Source organism: Leptinotarsa decemlineata, unplaced genomic scaffold (genome assembly GCF_025532065.1).
Source record: "Leptinotarsa decemlineata unplaced genomic scaffold, Ldec_3_MD MMD2_tig00026358_RagTag_RagTag, whole genome shotgun sequence".
NCBI classification, from domain to species: domain Eukaryota; kingdom Metazoa; phylum Arthropoda; class Insecta; order Coleoptera; family Chrysomelidae; genus Leptinotarsa; species Leptinotarsa decemlineata.
Window position 1 is genome coordinate 8,928,342 of NW_027412703.1, and position 24,604 is coordinate 8,952,945.

The following is a 24,604-nucleotide window of genomic DNA, read 5'->3' on the forward strand; positions in this document are numbered from 1 at the left end:
TTCACGACTCAGAAAAAGACAATTCCTCCTTGAGAAATGAGGTTGAATTTCTAGAGAAAAACAGCAAATAAAACAACATTGTCATTTATGGAATAGTTGTAGAAGAGCACATTTCAGTAGAAAATGTTGTTCAAGAACTAAATAACCGTCTTGAGATTGATATCACTTACAAGGATTTGAATAAGATATACCGATTGGGAAAAAGTAGGGAATGCTTTTTAAAGTAGAATTCATTTCCTTCTCAACGAAAAAGAATGTAATACAAAACGTCAAAAAGTTAAAAGGTTCTGGTATTTCCATCGCACACGATCTCAAAAAAAAGGAAAAAGAAGAATACAGAATTTTGAGAAGACACTTAACAGAAGAAAGGGAAAGAGGGGAAAAGAATGGCTACATCAGAAAAAACAAGTTTGTGATGAATGGCAATGAGTTCACAGCTGAGGAGTTACTAAGAATCGAAGAAGACGAAGTTGTACCAAAGACAAATAGTACTCCTGCTATACTGACGCAGAAACTGCTTTTACACCCAGAAAGTCCAGAAGAACAGCCACAAATCTCATTCGTTCTTTCGAGAGAAAACGAACCCAAGAAAAACCTAGCAAAATTAGAAAAAATTAATAAACTTCGTTCTAACTCGTCTTCAATATTGGAAAAAAATCAAAGTGATAGCAAAGACAAACTTCATTACACTATCATTATCTATTAATCATAAGTCTTTGTTATTTTCATCAAACTATCATCTACCATTTCATATATATTGTATAAGAAATATGTAGCAGTACATTAGAGATTATGAATTCAAAATAGGCAATACAATCGAACTTGATCAAATGTGCAGTATATCGGATCACCCTGTTGATACTTGCAATAACAATACCTTTTCTTTCGTACATGAAAATATTAGAAGCATAACAAAAAATATTGATGAATTTGATTTATATTCAAGCGAAACAGATACAGTGTTCGATTGTATTATTCTTACAGAAACTTGGTTAATTCAAGACATTAATTTTTTCAGTAAAAGTGGGTACGAGACTATAACCTTATTGTAGTCATATCTAAAACAAGTGTCAAAATTTTAAGAATCAATATAGAAATTAACGAAGTGAGACCAATTTAAACCACTGTATATTGTAAATGAAAAAAAAAGGAAATTCAATTGTGCAAATCCCACGCGCAACTTTAGTTTCAGTGGGAATTCCATGTGTATTTACATCTCAACAACAATCAATTCTAGAGTTGATTATGTAGTAACTTTTTTTTGGTAAATGAACTTATTATCATTATTATTTTTTTTTCTCTGTAATGTGCGCTGATCAGACCCTATCCCCCGAAGCCCCGATATGTTTGGGAGGGCGCGCCAGCATTATCAACCAATGACCACTCCCCACACCGTGGGGTAAGTGATCATTGGGTCCGAGAATCATGTGCCTTGAGCAAGGCAACAACGGTGTCTCGTCAATACCGTAAGAGTGCCGTAGATGGTAATATAGCACTCTTAAGGCCGTGTTATGTCAATGGATATAGGCCGAAACCGCATACGCTGAACATGCTGATAGCAAGTGCATTAGAGACTCGGGCGCCTTGCGGCAGGCCCTGCACCGTGTTTCAGGAACCTCTATACTCATCACGCGACTGCGGTAGACTAAGATGTTGAAGACACCATCCTGGCAAGCCATGATAAACCCCTCAGTTTCCGACTTCAGCCCACTCGACCTGAGAAAAGCAAACCTCAGGCGCTTTGATAAGCCAAGGTCTCCAATGTTATTGACGAAGACTCCATGCAGTGGCTTATTCTTGTGTCTCTGCAGAAGTGAGGTGATCTCTGCGGTTTTTATGTGAGCTTTTTGCTGAACGGTGACAGAGTTGTGGTTACCTCGTTCAGAGTCGAAAACTATACCGAGTTCATCAGCTGCTCGGGCAGCTGCCCTAAGGAGAAATGCTTCAATTCCTGCTCTCTCATGGTCACAGACCATGCAGAGAAGGGGATCCGAACTCCTAACGACTTTACAGGCTGTATCCAGTACCATTCTGCCATGTAGACACTCCAAACTCAAAAGTTCACGGCCTCCCTGTTGTCGGGGGAAGTACAACCGTGGAACGGACGATTTGGGATGCAAACTCCTATATAGATGCATCATTTTTCGGGTTTTCACGTCGAGTTGATACAGCTCCTCCCGAGTCCACTTCACTACTCCAAATGAGTAGAGTAAAGCGGGCGTTCACATTGGTATAGCTACTTGTACCAGTCACTAGTACAAGTAACTGGCCTGCTAGTGAGCTATCTCAAGTCCAAGGTTAGTAGGTGTCTACATTAATTTCGATACTAGTATCACTAGTAGCTAGTAAATATAGCGATAAACATGTCTCTTCGTCGTAGAAGTTCGCGTTCACAATACATTCGAATCAGAAAATGTATTTTAAATGTTTCCCTGTGTCTAATTGAAGAAATCAATGACCTATATATAGAAGTGGAAGTGGAAGAAGGTACCAGAAAAAGAATGTGGTCAAGACAATGGATAATGAGAAGAAACACTAGAGGAGCATCTGCATTACTTTTAAAAGAACTGTCAACAGAGGATCCTGAGGAATATAGATTGTGTATTCGGTTAACTCCTAAGCAATTAGAAACTTTGCTAACTATGGTAACACCAGTAATTCACGTTCTGATACTCAAATGAGAGATGCCATACCTGCTCGGACAAAACTAGAAATAACTCTTCATTTTTCAGCTACGGGAAATCCAACCATCCAACATTTGTTTCGTGTTCCGAAACCTACAATATCAAAATTCATACCAGAAGTTTGTGATGCAATTTTTGAAGCATTAAAAGATTTTGTAAAAGTAAGTATAAATTGGTTTTAACTTGTTTTTTGTTTTTATTGCCAAAATATACTATTTAAAGTAACATAGTATGGAATACAGAATAGTTGCATAGTATGGAATACAAAACTAAATCATTAACACTTACAAAAGTTCTTAAGTTCTTACGAAAGTTCAAAAATACATACTAGTAGTTAAACAGTTGCTATAAAAATAAAATACTTTAAATATCTCTTATGGCCTCTGCAACAATGGTACTTAAAGAATATTTATGGTTCTTGCCACGTTCATTGGAAGATGGCACATTGTAAGATAAATAGGGAGAAGGGGTTTGGGGAAAAAAAGAATTCGTATCATCAGCATCAGAGCATGTTTAATTAGAACCTTCAACCGCATAAGGACTGGACGAAGAACTTCTTGTAGAAGGAGTCATTGCATCTATCGGAGTTACTGCCATAATGCGATACCGGTTTAATGTTGCCTGCAATTCTGTTTCGCATTGAAGTGCCAAATGAATTGGCATTTTTTTTCAGGCTGAATGCCAGATATCTTGCAAACGTGTCAAATTCGTCTTCCTCAGTATCAGGTGTTACAGACTCAGTCAGTTGGCGAAGTTCCGATACTGCTGCAGACAAATCTTGCAGACGCCTTTTTTTTCAGCTGAGGAAGATCGTGGAATGTGTTGTTTGCTGCTCTGAGGGGTATTTCGCAGAGTAACCTCGTTTTTGGTTATTTCGGAATTACTATCTGTCTCTGTGTTCTGTGGCCTTTCAGCGGTTTCCTCATTATAATGTAGTTGAGTCTCATTAGAATTGTCCTCCTGACTTTGCTGATCTAGTTCCTAGAATAAAATACTAATGATTTATTAGGGAATATCCAATAAAACTTGAAGTTGTCTCCACCAATTTAGTTTAAAACAAATTTTATTTAAACTTAGTCAAAAAAATAAATTGGTTAAGAGACTCTTCAAGTTTTATCAGATATTGCTTAGTTGTTTTTTCCACTTCACTTTGAGATTGGACTACAACAATGTAATAATGATTAAACCATATTGAAGAAATGCAGGAGAGTACTCCATTAATCATAAACTAGGTTAATGGTTTTAACATTTGTTTCTAAGTGCCACAGCTTAGAGAAGAGTGGGAAGAAATTGCTCGTGGTTTCCAAAGTAGATGGAATTTTCCTAATTGTTGAGGGGCCATCGACGGCAAACATATATTAATTCAAGCTCCGCCCCATTGTGGAACCGAGTTTTTTAATTACAAAGGTCATAACAGCATTGTACTTATGGCCATTGCAGACTACAACTATTGCTTTACGTATATCGATGTTGGCTGTAATGGAATCGTATCAGATGGAGGTGTTTTCCAGAACTGTTCTATATATACAGCATTAGAAAAGGGTATACTTCCAGAAGGACATTGTCTTGTCGCTGACGATGCATTTCCTCTAAAGGTATATTTAACTAAACCTTACAACAGCCTACCTCTGACCAAAGAAGAAAAGATTTTCAACTATCGCCTAAGTAGAGCAAGACGTATTGTTGAAAATGCATTCGGTATTTTGGTTAGCAGATTTAGGATTTTTGAGAATAAAATATCATGCAATTTGTCAACTGTAGATAAAATTGTTAAGGCTTGTTGTGCTGTTGATGAAGAAATTATAGATACAGGTGAGATTATTCCAGGAAACTGGAGGTCTGAAGTTCAACAAATAAGATCACTTACAAAACCTACTACAGGTTATAAATCATCCAGACTTGCCAGAGAATTTAGAGACCACATGAAAAGGTACTTTAATAATGAAGGTGCTGTACCATGGCAAGAAAGTAGAATTTATTAATTGTTAAGTTGAAATAAATATTGCAGAGTATTTTTTCTTTAATTCCATTCACTGCACACCTATACCCCTCCTATACTACATATTTATAACATCATTATCATCTTATACTTAAGAATAATTTCCATTTCTACATTACTTTCAAAAATTTCTTCCCTTATTTTTGAATTTACCGCACGCCCCTGCTATTTATATTAAACAAATATGGAGTTAATAAATGAAATTATAATATATCCTTACCATATGACTTTGTGTCGATCGTTTTTCTTTAGTTTTTCTAACAAAGGCATCCATTATTTTAAACCATTTCATGGACGGTGTGTAAACATCATCTCCACCCATTCCAGATATTATGGACTTCTCAATTTTCTGTAACTCTTGATTATACGTGTTTCGCAATTTCTTAATTTTTATCCTAGCTTCAGCTACCGAAAAGCCATCAATATTCATTTCTGCAACGATTTGCTCTAGCGCTGCTAATCGTAATTGGTTATTTCGATATATAGGTTTATAAACATTCCACAGGCACTCATGATCTTAATAAAGTTCAACAAATTTATTTGTTTCTGCTTCTGACCACTTCATTTTAAAATTTTAGTTTACCGTTCCACGTGCTCAGTGTACACACAAGCAAACGTAAACATAACCTAAAACCAACTGTCCTACCACTTCCACTGGCATCCGTGTGTTTACATTCGGCGAGTAGTAGCGCGACTAGTAAATTTTTTAGAGTGGGGGAAGGCTAGCAGACTAGTAAATAGCCTGGGAAGCTATTCACTATCCTTGCCAATCTACTGGTACAAGTACTAGTACCCGTACTAGTCTGCGGAGTTTACATTAGATTAGTAGCTGGCTTGCAAGTTACTGAAACCAGTAACTAACCCATTTACTAATCTAATGTACACGCCGCTCAAGATTGGAACGGCAAGCATATTTGTTGCAGCAACTTTGTTCTTTCCCGACAGTTCCGATGACCAGATCTGTCGAAGTTTGTGCTGATACTTGCCGCGGAGAGAGTTTTTTACTGCTGTTACCTCTTGTGAGTGGCGTTGTTCCACCCCGAGGTAAGTATACGTCTCTCCGGCATCCAGATGGTGTAGGATGCTCCCATCTACGAGCTGCACATCCTCTCCGTAGTCCCCGCATCGTCCTCTTTCGAGAGGACTATTATTATTATTATTATTATCATTATATAATCAGAAGACAGATAAAGAGATCGGGAATAGCGGAGCATATTCTAAAATAATCTGGTCATCGCGCTTTGAAATAGACTGAAACGAAAATCATCACCAAAGAAACTATGGGAAAAATTAGAGAACTCAAAGAATCCTCATAAATTGCTTTTAGCAGATGACAAGTGTATTTTAAAAAGCTGTCTGGCAGTGAATCGTACGTGGTTACCATTGCTAAGACGAGAGGCGGAAAACAGAAATATGAACCTTACCTAAATCCTCAAAATATATCCAGTATACAGTGCATTTTTTTCAATGTCCCTCCCTTTTATTTTTAGAACAGGTAAACTCAATGAATGGAAAATTACGATAATGAAATTAATATATGAATACTTTATTTTGAACTGAAATTGACAGATGAAATTTTCAAGATGGCGACTGGGCGTCACCAGGAAAAATAAAATGAAATGGAAAGGGGGGTCTTGTGGCACATCTTCTTGAAGCTTCTGATAAATGCTTCAACCCTAGAATATAATGTCAATATCTTCAACTACCTACTACAAAATGTCGGAACTTTTAATAATTGCCTGAATACATTGATATTTTTGACTACATAATATGAGGTAATGAGCTTGAGGTCAATTCAGAAGACGCTCGAAATGGTTGCCTTGAACTCCTTGACATATGAACAGCCTATCCGATATTTCATGCCGAAAATTTTTTGAACACAGTAACGTCAATATCTCTACAAATATTTATTATTCTCTGTCGTATATCCAATATTGAAGCAGGTTCAGTTTCGTACACTATTTGCTTGGCCTCATAAAAAAAGTTCAGATATGTCAAATCTGGCGAGCGGGCTGGCCATTCTGTAGGACATCGACGGCCAATCCAACGACCGAGAAAAGAAGTATCCAAATAGTTTCTTACTTGTCTGGAATAATGTGGTGGTGCACCATCTTGTTGGAATACAATATCTATATCGAATTCATTAGGATTCGCTTCGATAATTTCAGTGATGAGGGGGTCACCAATAGTTTCCAGCATATTCAAATACAGTTCCCCTGTTGAATTTTGATCAATAAATAAAGGTCCTACAATATGGTTTCCCAATAATCCTGCCCAAATGTTAATTTCTTCTGGATATTGGGTTGGTGTCACTCCAATTTTTTATAAACAGAAAATAACTTAACCAACCTTATCGGGTTGTTGGAATTGCCATATGGCAGATAAAAAGGAATATTTTCAGAAATTTCGATATTAATGTGTTTGTCTTCAGAAAATTATTGAATATTCCGTCATTTTGTAGTAGGTGAAAATATTGACTTCATATTGTAGGGTTATGAGATATTTTTCAGGAGCTTCAAAAATGATGTGTCAAAAGACCTCCCTTTCCATTCAATTTTTTTCCAAGATGTCACCCAGTTGCCATCTTGAAAGTTTCATATGTTAATTTCACTTCAAAATAAAGCATTCATGCATTAATTTCATTATCCCACATTTCAATTTTTTGAGTCGACCCGTTCAAAAAATGAAAGAAGGGAAGAAATGCACTGTATGTATACCTGTGGATCATGGAATATAACATCTGGAATTTTTTTTTGGCCTATCAGACGAATGGAAGCTAATTACAATTTGAGGCAAAAGTTATGAAGTGAATTTTGGGATTTGATGACGGAAATAGATTGTTTTCCGAAACATCGAAAACTGAAGAAAGATATCTATTGAAACTCAATTTTTTCTTCAATTAGTTTTTTCAATTTGTGATTTAAATCAATGAATTCGACAAGTTGCTGACCAATTGCTGACTAAGTGGTTTATATTACGCAGTAACTTTTCGGAGTGAACTTTTCAGGTTGCCGTTTATTTCATTTTAGCAGATTCTCCATTCATATAGCTTTGTTTATTTTCCAGATTGTGGAAGGATACCCAAATAAACAGTAATAAGTATTGAGTCCTCCACAAAAAATGTTTTTCAAAGTATCTTTCACCGTTCTGAGACTCTCCACGTACATTATAATATAACGAAAGAATGCAAAAAGCATTTTCACAGATAAATGTAATTGAGGTTAACACAAAACTATCGAACATACCGTTCAATCTCTTGTAAAAAAAATTAATCACACTGTGATATTGGCAAAGTTCCAAATCAATATTTTCTCTGAATCAATGGGATACCATCAACAACATTCATGTATCATATGAAGTCTTGATAAAAAAATCAATACAGTGTAAAAAAAACTTTTTGTTATATCATTCGACCAACTTTTGTTTCCTCAACCTTGTACTACTTTCTGCTCCAGATGTAGCAATAGACAAGAAACCGTTGCATTTATTAACATTTCTTCCGTGACAACTAGGATGTTGAACAAACGGCACCCTTGACTCACATATATTAATCGAAACTAACAAGTTTTCAATTTCTCATCATTTCTTTCTTCCTGAACACTAAATATATGTTTTTATATCACTGGGTGTAGTGTTTGATATTTGGACACACAATATTCGTTAAAAAACACTTTTTCGTGCGATACAATCATGTAGTCCGCTATACCAGAAGAGTCTCTTTTATCGTTATAAAGAAACGACTTTACTATGTTACTCAACAGGGACGTCGAATTATTTAAATGAAAATATATTTTTGTATGGGTAATTTTTCAAATGTATATCTAAAAACATATATATATAATACGTGTTATTGATGACTTGTTCATTTTTTGGTAATTCATGATCACTACAATGCCTAATGATCTCTAGATAATTTTATTTATACAACCGGTTTCGGGTTCTACCCCATTATTTATCAAGTATAAAATGTGAACGTGAATGTGGTGATTAGACAAAATTATTTTTATTCAGTTCATTATTATTTTTGATTGAAATATAAATGAATTTTTCTCAACGGACGTGATATGTGACAACAATAACCAATCAACACTTAAAAAATACATGACGTCTCCCAAACATCATTGCTGTTGAAGGATATGTTGCTTTGTTCAGAAGACACATGTCTTCTCTCTTTGAGTTTTGAAAACTCAATGAAAGTAACAAGACCTTAATCTAAATTGAATTCGTTTCACATTGTCTTCATATATATATGTGCCTGATGCCTGTGAGTTACCTATCATTTTTCGTATTCGAAACAACAATAAGTAACTTTCTAGGTAGTTCAAGTATAGTACTAGCAAACTGAAGGAATGGAAGTCATTCTTCTGTATGGTATCATATTCATGGTAGTCACTGTTTCTGTTCATAGTTTTAGCATTCTGATAGATATATATTCATAATTTGTAGAGATAGATAGATGTTAGTGTTAGAATATTGTTTTCTATGAACGTGTTTCTGCACGTTTCCTTATAGTCCACACAATACAGCTTGAGTTTTTCACACAGAGCATCAAGTTGAAAGAAAGTTTGTGGTCTAGTTCGAGGCCTAGGAATCTTGTCGATTCTGGGTTGTGAACTTCTGTGTTACCAACATTCATTGACAATTTATAACTGCGCTAGAGAATTCAATGGAGACCATTTTGTTTGCATTATTGATAACCCTGTACCTGATTGATAGTTTCACCTGTAACAACGATTGTTGTGTCGTCTGCGTATACGAATGTACTCCCTTGACTAATGTGATTAGCAAGGTCATTGATATAACGCAGAAATAACAGTTGTCCAAGAACCCCACATTGGGAAGTGCCAATCTTTATATCAAAATTTTCGGAGAAATGCTTCTCAATCGTCACCTTAAGAGATCTACCAGACATATATGACTCGATCCATTTCTTAATAAGACCTCGGATGCCTAGAGCTTCCAGTTTCATTCGTAGATACCTAGGGTTGATTGTGTCAAATACATGAGAAAGATCAAATAGTAGTCCAACGACAAGCTTATTCTCGTTAATGCTATCATGTATATATTGTGCTAGATCTGCTGAGGCTGCTTCTACAGAATATCCAGGTCGGAATCGAAACTGTCGTGGGGATGATAAATTATGCTTAGTTAGGTATGATGTTATTTGATTATAGACTGCCATTTCCATAATTTTGGAAAAACAGCTCAACAGACATATCATTCTGTTGTTTTCCACGCACTGGGTATTCCCAGTCTTGAAGACCTGAACTGCGTTTGATATTTTCAATTCATTCAGGAACACTCCACTAATGGCAAAGTGATTTATAATAATGGCTAATATACTTGAGATATTGTCAATGGACTATCAGAAAATTTGCTGGAATGTCATTCATGCCAGTGGAAAATTTCTTTTTCAAGCCTAACACAATAGGATTGACGCCATGTTCAGTTGCAGGAGCAAAGAACATTATGATTAGGAATTGTGATTAGGAATTGTGACAACGGACAGGTTAAAAGAGTCTAGCTTTCCTCTTATGATGCACTGTTTGGAACCTTTGGTGTAGTAATGAATATTACTGGAGTTTTTTCTCAACACTAAATCGTGTTTCGATCACCAAGTGATCATCTTCAAAGAGGAAGATTGAAACAGTTTCAATCAATTGAAGATGATCACTTGGTGATCGAAACACGATTTGGTGTTGGGAAAAAAACTCCAGTAATATTCTAGCTTCTCTCTGACTGAATTTGCAAAGTACTTCCCAAAAATATTTGCTACCTGTGTTTTATCTGCTAATATTTCATTATCTACATTTTAGGTCATTTCCTGTTTTTTTATGTAGTTAGTCTTGATATTCACCACATTCCACAGAGCGTTTGCCTTGTTATCAGAGGAGGCAACTTTATTGGGTTAATAGTTCTTTTTTATACAAGAAATTTTGTTATCAATTTGTTTCTTAGTTATGTTATAATGATTTACATCCAACTTATATATCGCGTCTTCCTAATGAAGTGATAACTCAGAATTATTTCAATTGAAAAGTGAAGAGAATAGAAGGTACATCCCCTCATTTCAGTTCTTTTGATGGGAATTGTGATAGATTGAAAAGGTGCCTTCTGGTATGAAATCTTCATGAATGCAACGAGTTTCAGTTCTGATATCCAATTGAATATTTTTATCCAATAGAAGGTTGTTCTAACTATTTTTGTTTATCGAATAAAGAATGACCTTCTTCAACTTTCGTTAACATATGGCAAAACACTGCTCAGAATCATCAAGTCGTGCTCATGCAATATAAAGTCAACACGTTCTTTTGAAATCTTCACAATCTCAGCTAACTCAAGCAACTTCACTTTCTGATTTGGTGTTTTTTTTTGTTTTCTGGTATTACTGCCTAATTTGAACGTCCATTGCGTTCTGCATCATCGGTGTTTCTACGACCACGTTTGAATCAGCAAACCAATGTTCAATTGTTGATTCTGATGAAGCAGAGTCTTTATCAGGTCTTTGACATTATGTGACCTGAGTTACGTACTAAATAAATTACGTACTTTAAAGAACGAAGACCGTTTTTAAAGTACGTAATTCCTGACTGAGGCATTTGATTGTATATCGCATAGTATTTTGATTGACAAAAAGAGCTACTATGGTGTCCGGGGCACAGCTCTCAAACTCGTCCAATCTTTTCTCGCAAATCAGTGCCAATTTGTTGAAGTGAACAACGTAAAATCAGACCTCAAAGAAATGAACCATGGTGTTCCCCAGGGATCCGTCTTGGGTCCACTATTGTTCTTGATCTACATCAATGAACTATGCAGTCTCATGAAACCAGCAGGATGTATCTTGTTTGCAGATGATACAACTTTTAATGTGAGCTAGTAAAGACTTAACTAGCTTACAACTAATGATGAAAGATAGCTTACAATTGGTTTGCTGCTAATAAACCTACCTTGAATGAAGATAAAACTCAAAATATAATGGTATCTTCCAATCGCAATATTCCTCAATCTAAAAGTGTTAAGTTTTTAGGATTCACTATTGATCATAGATTGAACTGGTCTGATCATATCAGAACTATTTTCAGCAAACTTTCCACTGTTTTGTTCATTTTGAGGCGACTGAACGATGTGATCACCTTGGTGACGCTGAAAAGAGCTTACTACGGATTATTTCACTCAGTTATTTCTCATAGAATTCTATCTGAAGCAGATTACAAAGATCATTGCCGTCCTCTTTTAATTCAACTCGACATTATGCCACTTCTAACACTGTATGTCTACAAAGTGTTACTGGAGATCCATGAAAATGTTGACAAATTGGAAAGACATGGTGAAAACAATGCATATGAAACGAGGTCCGCAATTTTATTGAACCTGCCTAGACGTAATCTAAGTATCAGTCAAAGAAATTCACTGAATTTAAATCTTTATAATCATCTTCATTCATCTGTGAAGTCACTCAATCTCACTAAATTTTAATTTATTATCGAAAGATTTCTCCTCCAACACTGTTTCTATAATATAGAGGAATATATTGGAATAGCGGGATCTTCAACTTACGAAAGGCATCAATAAATCAACATACCTACATTTTAATTTTAGCGACATATTTCAAAGATTTCATATTTATGATTTCATTTATACTTATATTCTTTACTTATATTTCATAGTAGATTAATGTTATCTCTGATTAAGGATTTCTGTATTTGTGACTTGCCATAAATGTTCAACTGTATGTGAAATGGTCGAATAAAGTACTCTACTCTACTCTACTCTATAATACATTTCAAGCCATTGCTCCGCCTGAACGGTATTTTTTCCCATCAAGAAGCAGTGTAAAATTGAAACACAATTGTTTTGATCTATTGTTTCGAAAATAACAATAACTCACAAATGTATGATTGAAATATCATGAAATTTCAACAGCTTCCTTTTGAAGGTTAGTACTAACTGAAAAAGTGGTCAAATCATCTAAAGGAACAATTCGTTCAGGCCAGTCTCAACACCCTACACAGTAGGTTAATGGACTGACACCTATCAGAAAACAACTACTCCCCTGGCTAATACCACGAAGGGCGTTGGATTATATCCGACAGGTGTCAGTGCAGGATTCTTCACAGAAGTTATTCCTGCATATGCTGTTGGCAATACAACTGCCGCAATAGCTTTTCAATTATTGGAACACACTTGCAGACCGGTTTCGGGCTGTTTGGCCACTCGTCAGTGCAAGGTAGTGTATATCATCAACATAAAGTCGATGATTTCCGATAATTGAAAATCGAATTCCGTCAGAGTATCATTCCTCGAACTAAGGTGAAGACTACAACAAACAACAGGTTTGTCGTCGCTCCATCTGCCTGTGAACGAGGTAACCAACTGCATATCCAAATTTGCCCAATTCCTCGTAAAAGGAAAAAAATCTTTCACGTATAGTCAGTGGGCATACTTGAAGACTGGCTATAAATCAAATCATCTAAAGGAACAATTCGTTCAGGCCAGTCTCAACACCCTACACAGTAGGTTAATGGACTGACACCTATCAGAAAACAACTACTCCCCTGGCTAATACCAACAGCATATGCAGGAATAACTTCTGTGAAGAATCCTGCACTGACACCTGTCGGATATAATCCAACGCCCTTCGTGGTATTAGCCAGGGGAGTAGTTGTTTTCTGATAGGTGTCAGTCCATTAACCTACTGTGTAGGGTGTTGAGACTGGCCTGAACGAATTGTTCCTTTAGATGATTTGATTTATAGCCAGTCTTCAAGTATGCCCACTGACTATACGTGAAAGATTTTTTTCCTTTTACGAGGAATTGGGCAAATTTGGATATGCAGTTGGTTACCTCGTTCACAGGCAGATGGAGCGACGACAAACCTGTTGTTTGTTGTAGTCTTCAGCTTAGTTCGAGGAATGATACTCTGACGGAATTCGATTTTCAATTATCGGAAATCATCGACTTTATGTTGATGATATACACTACCTTGCACTGACGAGTGGCCAAACAGCCCGAAACCGGTCTGCAAGTGTGTTCCAATAATTGAAAAGCTATTGCGGCAGTTGTATTGCCAACAGCATATGCAGGAATAACTTCTGTGAAGAATCCTGCACTGACACCTGTCGGATATAATCCAACGCCCTTCGTGGTATTAGCCAGGGGAGTAGTTGTTTTCTGATAGGTGTCAGTCCATTAACCTACTGTGTAGGGTGTTGAGACTGGCCTGAACGAATTGTTCCTTTAGATGATTTGATTTATAGCCAGTCTTCAAGTATGCCCACTGACTATACGTGAATGAAAAAGTGGTGACTGCAATAAGACTAGTGCCATCTATGTATTAGACCCGAGAATTTTCAGAGCAGGTAGTGTATGAAATATCGTTACATGCTGACAAAATGAAAGTAGTTAAAAACTCAAACAGCGTCAGGTCACACTAATGTAATATTTGCTATATAGAGCAGTAAGCAGTAGGTACGTGTAAATATGATGAAGAAAATAAAAGATCTAGTAATTCGAGTATCATTCAGAATTTTCCCACTTGACATTGTCAGCCAAAATGCAGTCAAGCTGCTGGAAAATGATTCCATGAAAATCAAAAAATAAATAGATAGGTACTTTTTGATCATTCCCATATTGATTTCAATTTAAGAGCCACTTTTTGCCAATTTTTGCAACGGCGCGCGGCGATCTATCCATTAGCCTATTGAGAATACCTTCACGAAGTGAAAACAATTCCAGGGTTTGTTAATTAACAGGGTTTTATGTTAACCTTCAGTTAATAAAAAATTATTAACTAACAAATGCATAATTAATGGAAAAATTGAGATACATTTTTTTTGCGCGGATTATTGTTCACTGACGTATTTCAAAACTACATGAATTTTTTCATTACTCAATTTTCATATTTAATATGTTAAAAAAAAAGTTTGTTGCTGTGTCAGATTGACGCCCCGCGGGCAAAAGCTAGGCTACCCGTTTTTGGCTCTAGTTTCAGGGCTCTGTAAAAATGATAAATAATAGAGGTACTGCTCCGGGAGTCGAAAGTTTTTTTAGCATATTTGATGATCTTTTTTGATCTTTTTTTTAAATTCGAAAATTTTGAGTACTATTCGAGATATTCAGAAAAAAACAAACCTCAATTTTTTTTAACTTATTTGTTTATGATTTCCGTAATTTGTTTCAGTGCCTTTTCGAACTCATCCTTGAACTTTCTAAGTGACAATATGAATATAATGACACCTTGATCGTGAATTTCGGAAACTATATAAAAATTTTAGAAGAAAATGGTACATTAACTAGACTATTGATCTCATTCCTGCCAAGTCCCTTGGTACTTCCATATTTTAGAATCCACAACCGGTCCAAAACCTCGTTATTATTTTTCACCTAAATTTATGTTTTCTTTTCCATCCTGAAAAATGTATTTGTGAAACTGAAATACTCAAAACATGAACAACATGTATTTTTTAGTTTATTTTGATCAAAACTAACTTGAATTACGCAGTTGTTTCCACGACGCAACAATCAAACTTTCATGAATCTTCGCTAATATACATATATCTCTTATCCAACTTGCATCCATCTGTTTCACATGTGAAAAACTCGGCAACGTCTAATGGACCTCACTTTGCCTTTATGATGAATTAGTACGTGTATATATGTCCTCACATTGTTAGGATCTTTGAAAAATATATACGGACCTCACTTCACTAGGAGAATAGTACAGTCCTCACTCTGCGTTGCTGCCACTACCTGTGTTTGCTCGACTACCTGTTTTGGCTTTATCACCTGAGCTGCCTCTACTGCCTCTGTTATTGTACCTGTATTTTCATGTGCCGAGCTTTGATTCTGGGGTTGACCGGTCTGATTGCTTGTGTGAAGCAATGAAACGGATATCCCTGTTGATTCTAATCTTTGCGCATCATCCCTCTTGTTCATATTATTAGGTCATTTTTCAATTTTGATAGCCTCTCTGATTGTTCGCGAGTAAAAGTTTTCATTGCTTGCTAGTATTTTTGTGTTATCCAAATTGATGTTATGTCCTGTCTGCAGTACGTGTTGGAAGAGAGAAGACGTAGTAACTTTTCCCTTCACTGCTAGTTTGTGTTCATCTTTGCGTATGTTGATTCGTCTGTTGGTCTGGCCGATGTAAGCCCTGTCACAATCGTGGCATGGTACTTCATACACTCCTTGTGACTCCAGTGGTATCTGATCACAAGGAGGTCGAACTATTCAGTCTGGTTGATAAAACCAGACATCACCAGAATATGGCAAATGAGACTTTGCCGAAACGTTGTGAAAATAATCCTTATGGAGATAAAATACACTGAACACGGAGCAATACTCGAAAAAACAGCTTATCATACTTTATCCGTGAGAATCTTCGAGTTAACATATATATATATATATATATATATATATATATATATATATTTCTTCGTTGCAGCCATTTTCAAGAATCACTTAGATATGTACTTATATGACTCGAGGACAAGGTCGTAATCTCCCTTGTACCCAAGTATCGTTACTAGCTCTATGTTTCCTGTGTTCCACTCTAAGTGTGATAATAGTTAACTTATTAATTTTTCTAATAAATCTATACCCAATCTTGGAAATTTATTTTCAAATAACATAAAACTTTTTCATGATGAACAAAATATGCCAAAAAAATATTAGAACTATAAAGCATTTGAATACCATATTGAAATATAAAACGGATACTACAAAACAGTCAAATGTGATTTATAACATTCCTTGTAACAATTGTAATTTGGATTATATTGGAACAACATCTAGAATTCTCAAAGAAAAACTTCACATAAAAGTGATATAAAGCTTAATAAGAAATCATGTGCATTAGCGTAACATGACATAAAACAAATTACTCTAATATCAAAGTTTTACATACAGAAAAACTATTTCCAAACGCCTTTTCTTTGAAATGGTTGAAATTAATAAGTCTTCTGATTGTATGAATAAGAGAACTGACATCGATAATCTCAGCAGTATATACAGTAACTTATTGGAACTACACCAAAAAACAAAATGATAATAATGAAAATTGTATCAATCAACTTTCTTTGCCTCTAGAGTCAAAGATTATCAAATCATCATGCCCATTGAAAAATGACATTTATGTTAAGGTATGACATTTGTAAATCAAGAAAAGTCCATTAATGTTTGATTTTCTTTCGTCAATTTATATGTTCAATTCATTAATTTTTACTCATTTTTACTGTAAGTATGATTTGTAATGTTATTCATTGCCAAAAAACCCACAACCAAATAAATTATAGGCCCTGAAGAAGCTTACCACTAGAAGCGAAAGCTTGGCAAAGTAGAGCAGAGTTTTGATTTTGATTTTTTGAATGAGAGACCCGGATAAACCATTTTACTGTAGATTTCTCCAGTCGCTAAGATTCTCAACTTCAAATATATATTTTTTTTTTTTTTTTTTTTTTTTTTTTTTTTTTTTCTGATTGATTCGGCCGTTACTTGATGAAGATCCATAGTAATTTCACAAACTACACTTAAACGATTTGATCTCCACTAACTTTATTGAAAATAATCATAACATGTTTCGCTAAAACATTAGCTTTTTCAAATGATCATTTGAAAAAGCTAATGTTTTAGCGAAACATGTTATGATTATTTTCAATAAAGTTAGTGGAGATCAAATCGTTTAAGTGTAGTTTGTGAAATTCAAATATATATATATATATATATATATATATATATATATATATATATATATATATATATATATATATAAGTTGATGACATGGAATTAGTTAAGGATGTTGAATAAATACATGAAATAATAATTACAATATCCAATAGAACTAAACGACTCTTTCCGATATTAATGATATTGTTAGCACTCACCTTCGAACTACCTTTCATTTCTGTTTCACGCAGTTGTCCTTTTTCTAACACATATCACTTTTCACTGACAAGTTCAACTGAAATCACACCTGTATTAGTTCCTCTCACCTGAAATGATATCAACGTTCCGCAGGTGGGGTGACGTCTAGGCGAGGTTCGCAGACAAATCAACTCTATCCTAAAGCTGCTTATTTTCTCATGATGAAACATATTATTTCTCCCAATATTTTTTCAGGTATCAACACTAATTTTATATGCTTTTCCATTTCTCAACTGACTGTGATTGCATGTTGTGATCGCATATTTATTTATGTACTGAAGCAGTATAATTATTTAGCCAATTGAATTTTATATAGACTTCCTACTAAAAGACACACATTTGACTATTCATTACTTTACATGAAATACTAGCTGCTATTAAAAGCAGGATCTTGTTCAATATTCAAATTTGAACACATTTAACTGGAAAAATATAACGCAGGATTTTTTCATTTATACTAAATTTTAGCCGTTTCAATTCCAGATACTGAAATGATCTTGAACAGTGGATAGATTCATAATAGAATAATTTTGTCTCCGAAAACTTTCACTCCACTCTTTAAGATTTTCTCAGTACATAGGAGTAAAATATTATTCAAGTTATGCAGTAAACATAATTCAATGAAAAAATAAACATTTATACCTACTTTCTGCTCATTTTTCAAAACTTCTATTTGATACGCTTGGTCACAATATCACCTATATGGAAGCAATGCGTCATTTATCAATTTTTAAATGTTCTATCTAGTTTGTGCAGTTTGTGAAGACATGCCTGAAGAAGCCAATGTGTGGAGAAACATGTCTTGTGTTTTCGTAAAACACTTTAGTGAAAATCTCACAATGAAGTGTTTTTTGAACACGACCAATTACATCATATTTCAGTGATGTTTACTAACAAAATTATTCGATGGAAATTCTGAAATTGGACCCTAGGAAAACTGAAATCTATGGTAGGCAATTATCTTGTTTTTCTCACTTTGTTGATTAAAACTGAACATCGTTCAATACAACCTACTGTAACAGCCAATCTAAATCTTTGTTTTCTGACTGTTTTTATGTTTAGCAGATAATTTCTATTATTGACAAAACTACTCTCAACCTTCCACTTTACTTGGATACCAATCTAGAAGTTCAAATTTTGAAATTACATATTTCTAATTCTAGTTCATTTACTAATTTGATAAAAACATTCAAATTTTGCCACATTTCTCTCTCATCTTTATACAAATTTGTATATTCCAACTCTATTGTAAATATCTTAATTTTCTATAAGCATCGTCCAATATTCGTAACTGGGAAAAATTTTTACATTTTCTCAATGAATATTACGGGAGTTTTTTTCCAACACCAAATAGTTATTTCAACACTTCGACACGTGTTTCGATCACCAAGTGATCATCTTCAAGAGTAAGATCAAACTAATCATACTCACAAAGCTATCTTTATTTATACTGAAACCCATCTGAAAAAATTGGAATCATTACAAAAAAAGTTTACAAAAATAATATACAGAAAAAAAATCAACTTACCCTTCAGAGACACTACTCCTCGATATAAGGCAACTCTACTTCATAGATGTTGTGTCATTCCAATTTAGAGAAAGAAACAAGCAATTTGTAGATCACCGATATCCCACCAGGCCCAAAACTAATGGAAATCTCAAAACAAATCCGGCTACAAGAACCCTAGCTCAAAGATGCCACGTATTACCTTGCAGCAAGATTATTCAATACCCTGCCAACTGATATTAAGTATGGAATCAATAGCACAAAATTGTTCAGGACCAAAGTGAAAAACTATTTGCTTGGTTCAAATAGAACGGATATTCGTAATTTGATTGATCCGAATAATAGTTGAGTTAAAAGATTATGTTACCTATTTTCTTAGGAAAAATGTGTGGTTCAAGGGTATATCAAAATAATTCAATTTTCTTGCTAATTTTTTCGTTGTATTCATCTCATCATGTTCCATAATATAGGGACATAGGATAAAAATTTTATGCTCTTAGGTATAGATTATAAATGGGAGAAAAACTGATTTTTTATTCATTTTTTTTCTTTATAGAGATACATTCACTATAATTCTTCAATAGAAACACTATGTATGTGTGTGTGTGTGTGTGTGTGTGTAGTTATATTAATGTATCACATAAGTTTTCGGCATAATAATATATATAGAGATCATTACATTAAATACTAGATAAATGAAACCCCACGCGCAATCTCTGATTTTTGTGGGTAACTAGTTTATTCTACACCAACATCGTATGTGACTTTTGTAATATGTATTTGTATATTTTTTCAGTGTGAATAAATGTTATTATTTTTTTTTCACCGTAGTGTACGCTGGTCAGGCCCTATCCCCCGAAGCCTCGATACATTTTTGAGGGCGCGCCAGCATTATCAACCAATGACCACTCACCACACCGTCAAGAATGACAGCCTTCTGCATCGGTGCGGCTGAGCCAGTATGATTTTAAGATTCGAGAGTAGAGTGGACATCATTCCACCAAGGAGTCCAATAATCAGAACAACCATCTTGACAGAGTGATCTGGATAGAGCCTGCGGAGTTCGAAGAGAAAATCTCGATCTCCCTCTTTTCTGACGTTATTCGTCTCTCCAGGAGCTGAAAACTCCACGACATATATCGTTTTGCTCTGATGATCGAGAAGGACCACAACAGGCTTATTAGCTCGTATGAGCCTGAGGGTGGAGAACGAATAGTTTCAATAAATTCGGCACTTCCCGTTCCCCACAACGGATTCAATATTCCCAGAGCGTAGGGCAACACCGGTGACTCGTCAATACCGTAAGAGTGCCGTAGATGGTAATAAAGCACACTTAGGGCCGCATTTTGTCGATGGATATAGGCCGATACCGCATATGCTGGGCATGCTGATAGCAAGTGCATTAGTGTCTCGGGCGCCTCGCGGCAGGCCCTGCACTTTGTGTCAGTAACCTCTATACCCATCACGCGACTGCGGTAGACTAAGGTGTTGAAGACACCATCCTGGCAAGCCATGAAAAACCCCTCAGTTTTCGACTTCAGCCCACTCGACCTGAGAAAAGCGAAGGTCAGGCGCTTTGATAAGCCAAGGTCTCCAATGTTACTGAAGAAGACCCCATGCATTGGTTCATCCTTGTGTTTCCGCAGAAGTAAGGTGATCTCTGCGGCTTTTATCTGAGCTCTTTGCTGAACAGGTTCCAATTCGTTGACAGGGTTGTGATCACCTCGTTCAGTGTCGAAAACTATACCGAGTTCATCAGCTACTCGGGCAGCTGCCCTAGAGAGAAATGCTCCAATTCCTGCTCTCTCATGGTCACAGACCATGCAGAGAAGGGGATCTGAATTCCTGACGACTTAACAGTCTGTATCCAGTACTATTCTGTCATGTAGACACTCCATACTTAAAAGTCCACGGCCTCCCTGTTGTCGGGGGAAGTACAACCGTGAAACGGACGATTTGAGATGCAAACTCCCATAGAGATGCATAGAGATATCATTTTTCGGGTCTTTATGTCGAGTTGATACAGCTCCTCCCGAGTCCACTTCACTACTCCAAACGAGTAAAGTAAGATTGGAACGGCAAGCATATTTGTTGCAGCAACTTTTTTCTTCCCCGACAGTTCCGATGACCAGATCTGTCGAAGTTTCTGCTTGCCGCGGAGAGAGTTTTTCACTGCAGTTACCTCTTGTAAGTGGCGTTGTTCCACCCCGAGGTAAGTATACGTCTCTCCGGCATCCAGATGGTGTAGGATGCTTCCATCAAGAGCTGCACATCATCTCCGTAGTCCCCGCATCGTCCTCTTTTTGATGGACCATTGCACATTTGTCTATCCCGAATTTCATACCGACAGCATGCGTGTATTCTTCCACCACCCTCAATGACTAATGGAGATCCTTCTCTCCAGAGGCATAAAATTTAAGATCATACATATAAAACAATTGGGTAACCTTGTGCCTCCGGTTTTCGGAGGTGCCACAGTTATACCCTCGAGTATTTCTGAGCACAACGGATAATGGCAATAGTGAGATGCAGAAGAGAAGGGGACTGAGGGAATCACCCTGAAATACACCCCATGTGAAAGTGACCCACCCTGTTTGGACTCTTGCTTGACCAAATGATATGGTAAAGCGAGTTCGCCAAAGTGGTATCAGTTGTTCAATGCATCTCACTATTTTGTCGGATACCGCAAGGCATTTGAGCAAATGCAAGATGAGCTCATGCGAAATTGTATCAAATGCCTTACGGTAGTCGATCCAGGCCATAGAGAGGTTACGCTTATATTGTATCGAGTCCTGCATTACACATCTATCGATGAGCAGGTTCTCTTTACATCCAGCGACTCCTCTCTTCGACCCCCTCTGCTCATATATCCGTTCGAACACTCGGTTAACTGCGGTGAGTAGTCGTATGTATAAGATGCTTGTTAACAATTCATAACACGAATTCAAGCATGTTATCGGTCTGTAATTCTTAGGTATCGACAAATATCTGCTTTTGGGGATAAGAACGGTCCGCCCCTCGACAAACCAATCCGGAATCGGCTGCTCTCCGTCCAGCCATGAGTTGAAAACTCTGACCAGATGGCGGTGGGTGCTTGGTAGTTTTCTCCACAAATAAGTGTTCAGCCCATCTGGGCCTGGATAAGCAAAGCTCTCTGTTGAAAGCTTCGAACTGCGCTAGGGCTGGAGTGTCTAAGTTGAGTGGCTGCGGGTATTCATAGATATCCTTCCAGAAGGATTCCACCTGATCAGCAGTCGGCTAATTATCCAAAACATGTGTAGGCTCTTGGAATAAGCGAGAAGGTTTCTCGCGGAACCTAAGGTTTTCCGCGATACCTCTCGCTCGCCTAACTAGTGACTTCTTAGCAGCCACTAGCATTCGTATCCTATCAAAGCAGTGCTGTTTGGTGGTCAGCAGCACCTATCCTTGACTTAAAGTGTGATTAGCGGCTATTCGCCGCACTGCGGGCGTGAAAGGCATGTTGGCCGCCTTGTACTCCATCACACATTCGATACGAGACGCGTGTTGTCCCGCCGACGTGATCTTAGCCTCCATGTTGTGTCCTTCCGATCCGGAAACCGATTGGACGACGCTATATTATTATTATTTATTTATTTATTTTCACCGTAGTGTGCGCTGATCAGGCCCTATCCCCCGAAGCCCCGATACATTCAAGAGGGCGCCCCAGCACTAACAACCAATGACCACTCCCCACACCGTGTGGTGAGTGATCATTGGGTCCGAGAATCATGTGCCCTGAGCAAGCGCAGTGAGCCAAAAATGACAGTCTTCTACATCTGTTTGGCCAAGATGTCTGCCTTAGTGCGGCAAGCCAGTATGATTTTAAGATTCCAAAGTAAAGAGGACATCATTCCACCATGGACTCCAATAATCAGAACAACTATCTTGACAGAGTGATCTAGATAAAGTCTGCGGAGTTCGAAGAGAAAATCCCGATATTTTATCCGTTTTTCCTCCTCTTTTCTGACGATATTCGTCTCGCCAGGAGCTGAAAACTCCACGACAAATATCGTTTTGCTCTGGTGGTCGAGAAAGACCATATCAGGCTTATTAGCTTGTATGAGCCTGAGGGTGGGGAATGAATAGTTCCAATGAATTCGACACTTTTTGTTCCACACAACGGATTCAATATCTCCCAGAGCGTAGGGTAACACTGGTGTCTCTTCAATACCGTAAGAGTGCCGTAGATGGTAATGAAGCACTTTTAGGGCCGCGTTATGTCGATGGATATAGGCCGAGATCGCATATGCTGGACATGCTGATAGCAAGTGCATTAGGGTCTTGGGCGCCTCGCGGCAGGCCCTGCACCTTGTGTCATGAACTTTTATACCCATCATGCGACTGCGGTAGACTAAGGTGTCGAAGACACCATCCCGGCAAGCCATGATGAACCCCTCAGTTTCCGACTTCAGCCCACTCGACCTGAGAAAAGCGAAGGTCAGGCGCTTTGATAAGCCAAGGTCTCCAATGTTATTGAAGAAGACCTTTTGCAGTGGCTTATCCTTGTGTTTCCGCAGAAGTACGGTGATCTCTGCGGCTATTATCTGAGCTTTTTGCTGATCAGGTTCCAACTCGGTGACAGAGTTGTGGTCACCTTATTATCATTATTATTATTATTATACAATAAATACCTGGTCTAGGTACCTGAGAGGAAGATTAAAACTTCCCCTTTGAAGATGATCACTTGGTGATCGAAACACGTGTCGAGGTGTTAAAAATAAGGATTTGGGTTGGGAAAAAACTCCAGTAATATTCATTACTACACCAAAGGTTCCAAACAGTGCATCATAAGTTATGTTATCATGTTCCTGTAGATTTGATTCTTGACTTTCTCCCGAACTAGTCACTTCGAGGAATAATATTGAATCAAACTTTCAACATTAGCAACGATATCCTCAAGAACTTTTTCGGAAGACGGGATGCCATATTTCAAACCGTTGAATTCTTCCTTATCAAACGATTGTGATGAATGATTCTCGATAATATTCAAGACTTTTGAAGTGGCTCCTCTTGGTTTATTCTTAAATTGTGGAATTGTTCTGAGTTTCTTATTCAACGTATACATTTTTATGATATATTTTGATTCAAGCATTCAAAGCATACCTATCTGAAAGTCATTCCATTGTGCGGTATTATTTTCGTCTGATCTATATGTTACTTTTTTATATAGACTATAGCTATCTAATTCTATAAGATTGCCGTTAGTGTACAAATGATCGATTCAATAGAAACTGAATAAATTTCACAGCTCTTCAGAATCCAAATATATGCTTGTATTAGCCTAATTTCAGTTACGTACTTACGATACAGATTCAATTCCGTTGACCTGGCCGTCATTATGTACTTGTGATGCACTGTTTGGAACCTTTGGTGTAGTAATGAATATTACTGGAGTTTTTTCCCAACAAGAAAACGTTGTTTTAACACCTCGACACGTGTTTCGATCACCATGTGATAATTTTCAAGAGGAA

General features: G+C 36.7%; 1 protein-coding gene across 2 annotated transcripts in view; it reads right to left on the reverse strand.

Annotated features, from left to right (window-relative positions):
- The window catches only part of LOC111513983 (sodium-dependent nutrient amino acid transporter 1), a 112,035-nt gene extending 94,324 nt beyond the window's left edge, over window positions 1-17,711 (reverse strand). The window contains exon 1 of one of the 2 annotated variants that reach the window (XM_074184838.1): window positions 17,566-17,711. In XM_074184838.1, the coding sequence (XP_074040939.1) occupies window positions 17,566-17,583 (18 nt within the window). In that variant the 5' untranslated portion in view covers window positions 17,584-17,711. The remainder of the gene's footprint in view (window positions 1-17,565) is intronic. The other variant, XM_074184839.1, reaches the window with a different exon arrangement.
- Between the last annotated feature and the right edge of the window lie 6,893 nt (window positions 17,712-24,604).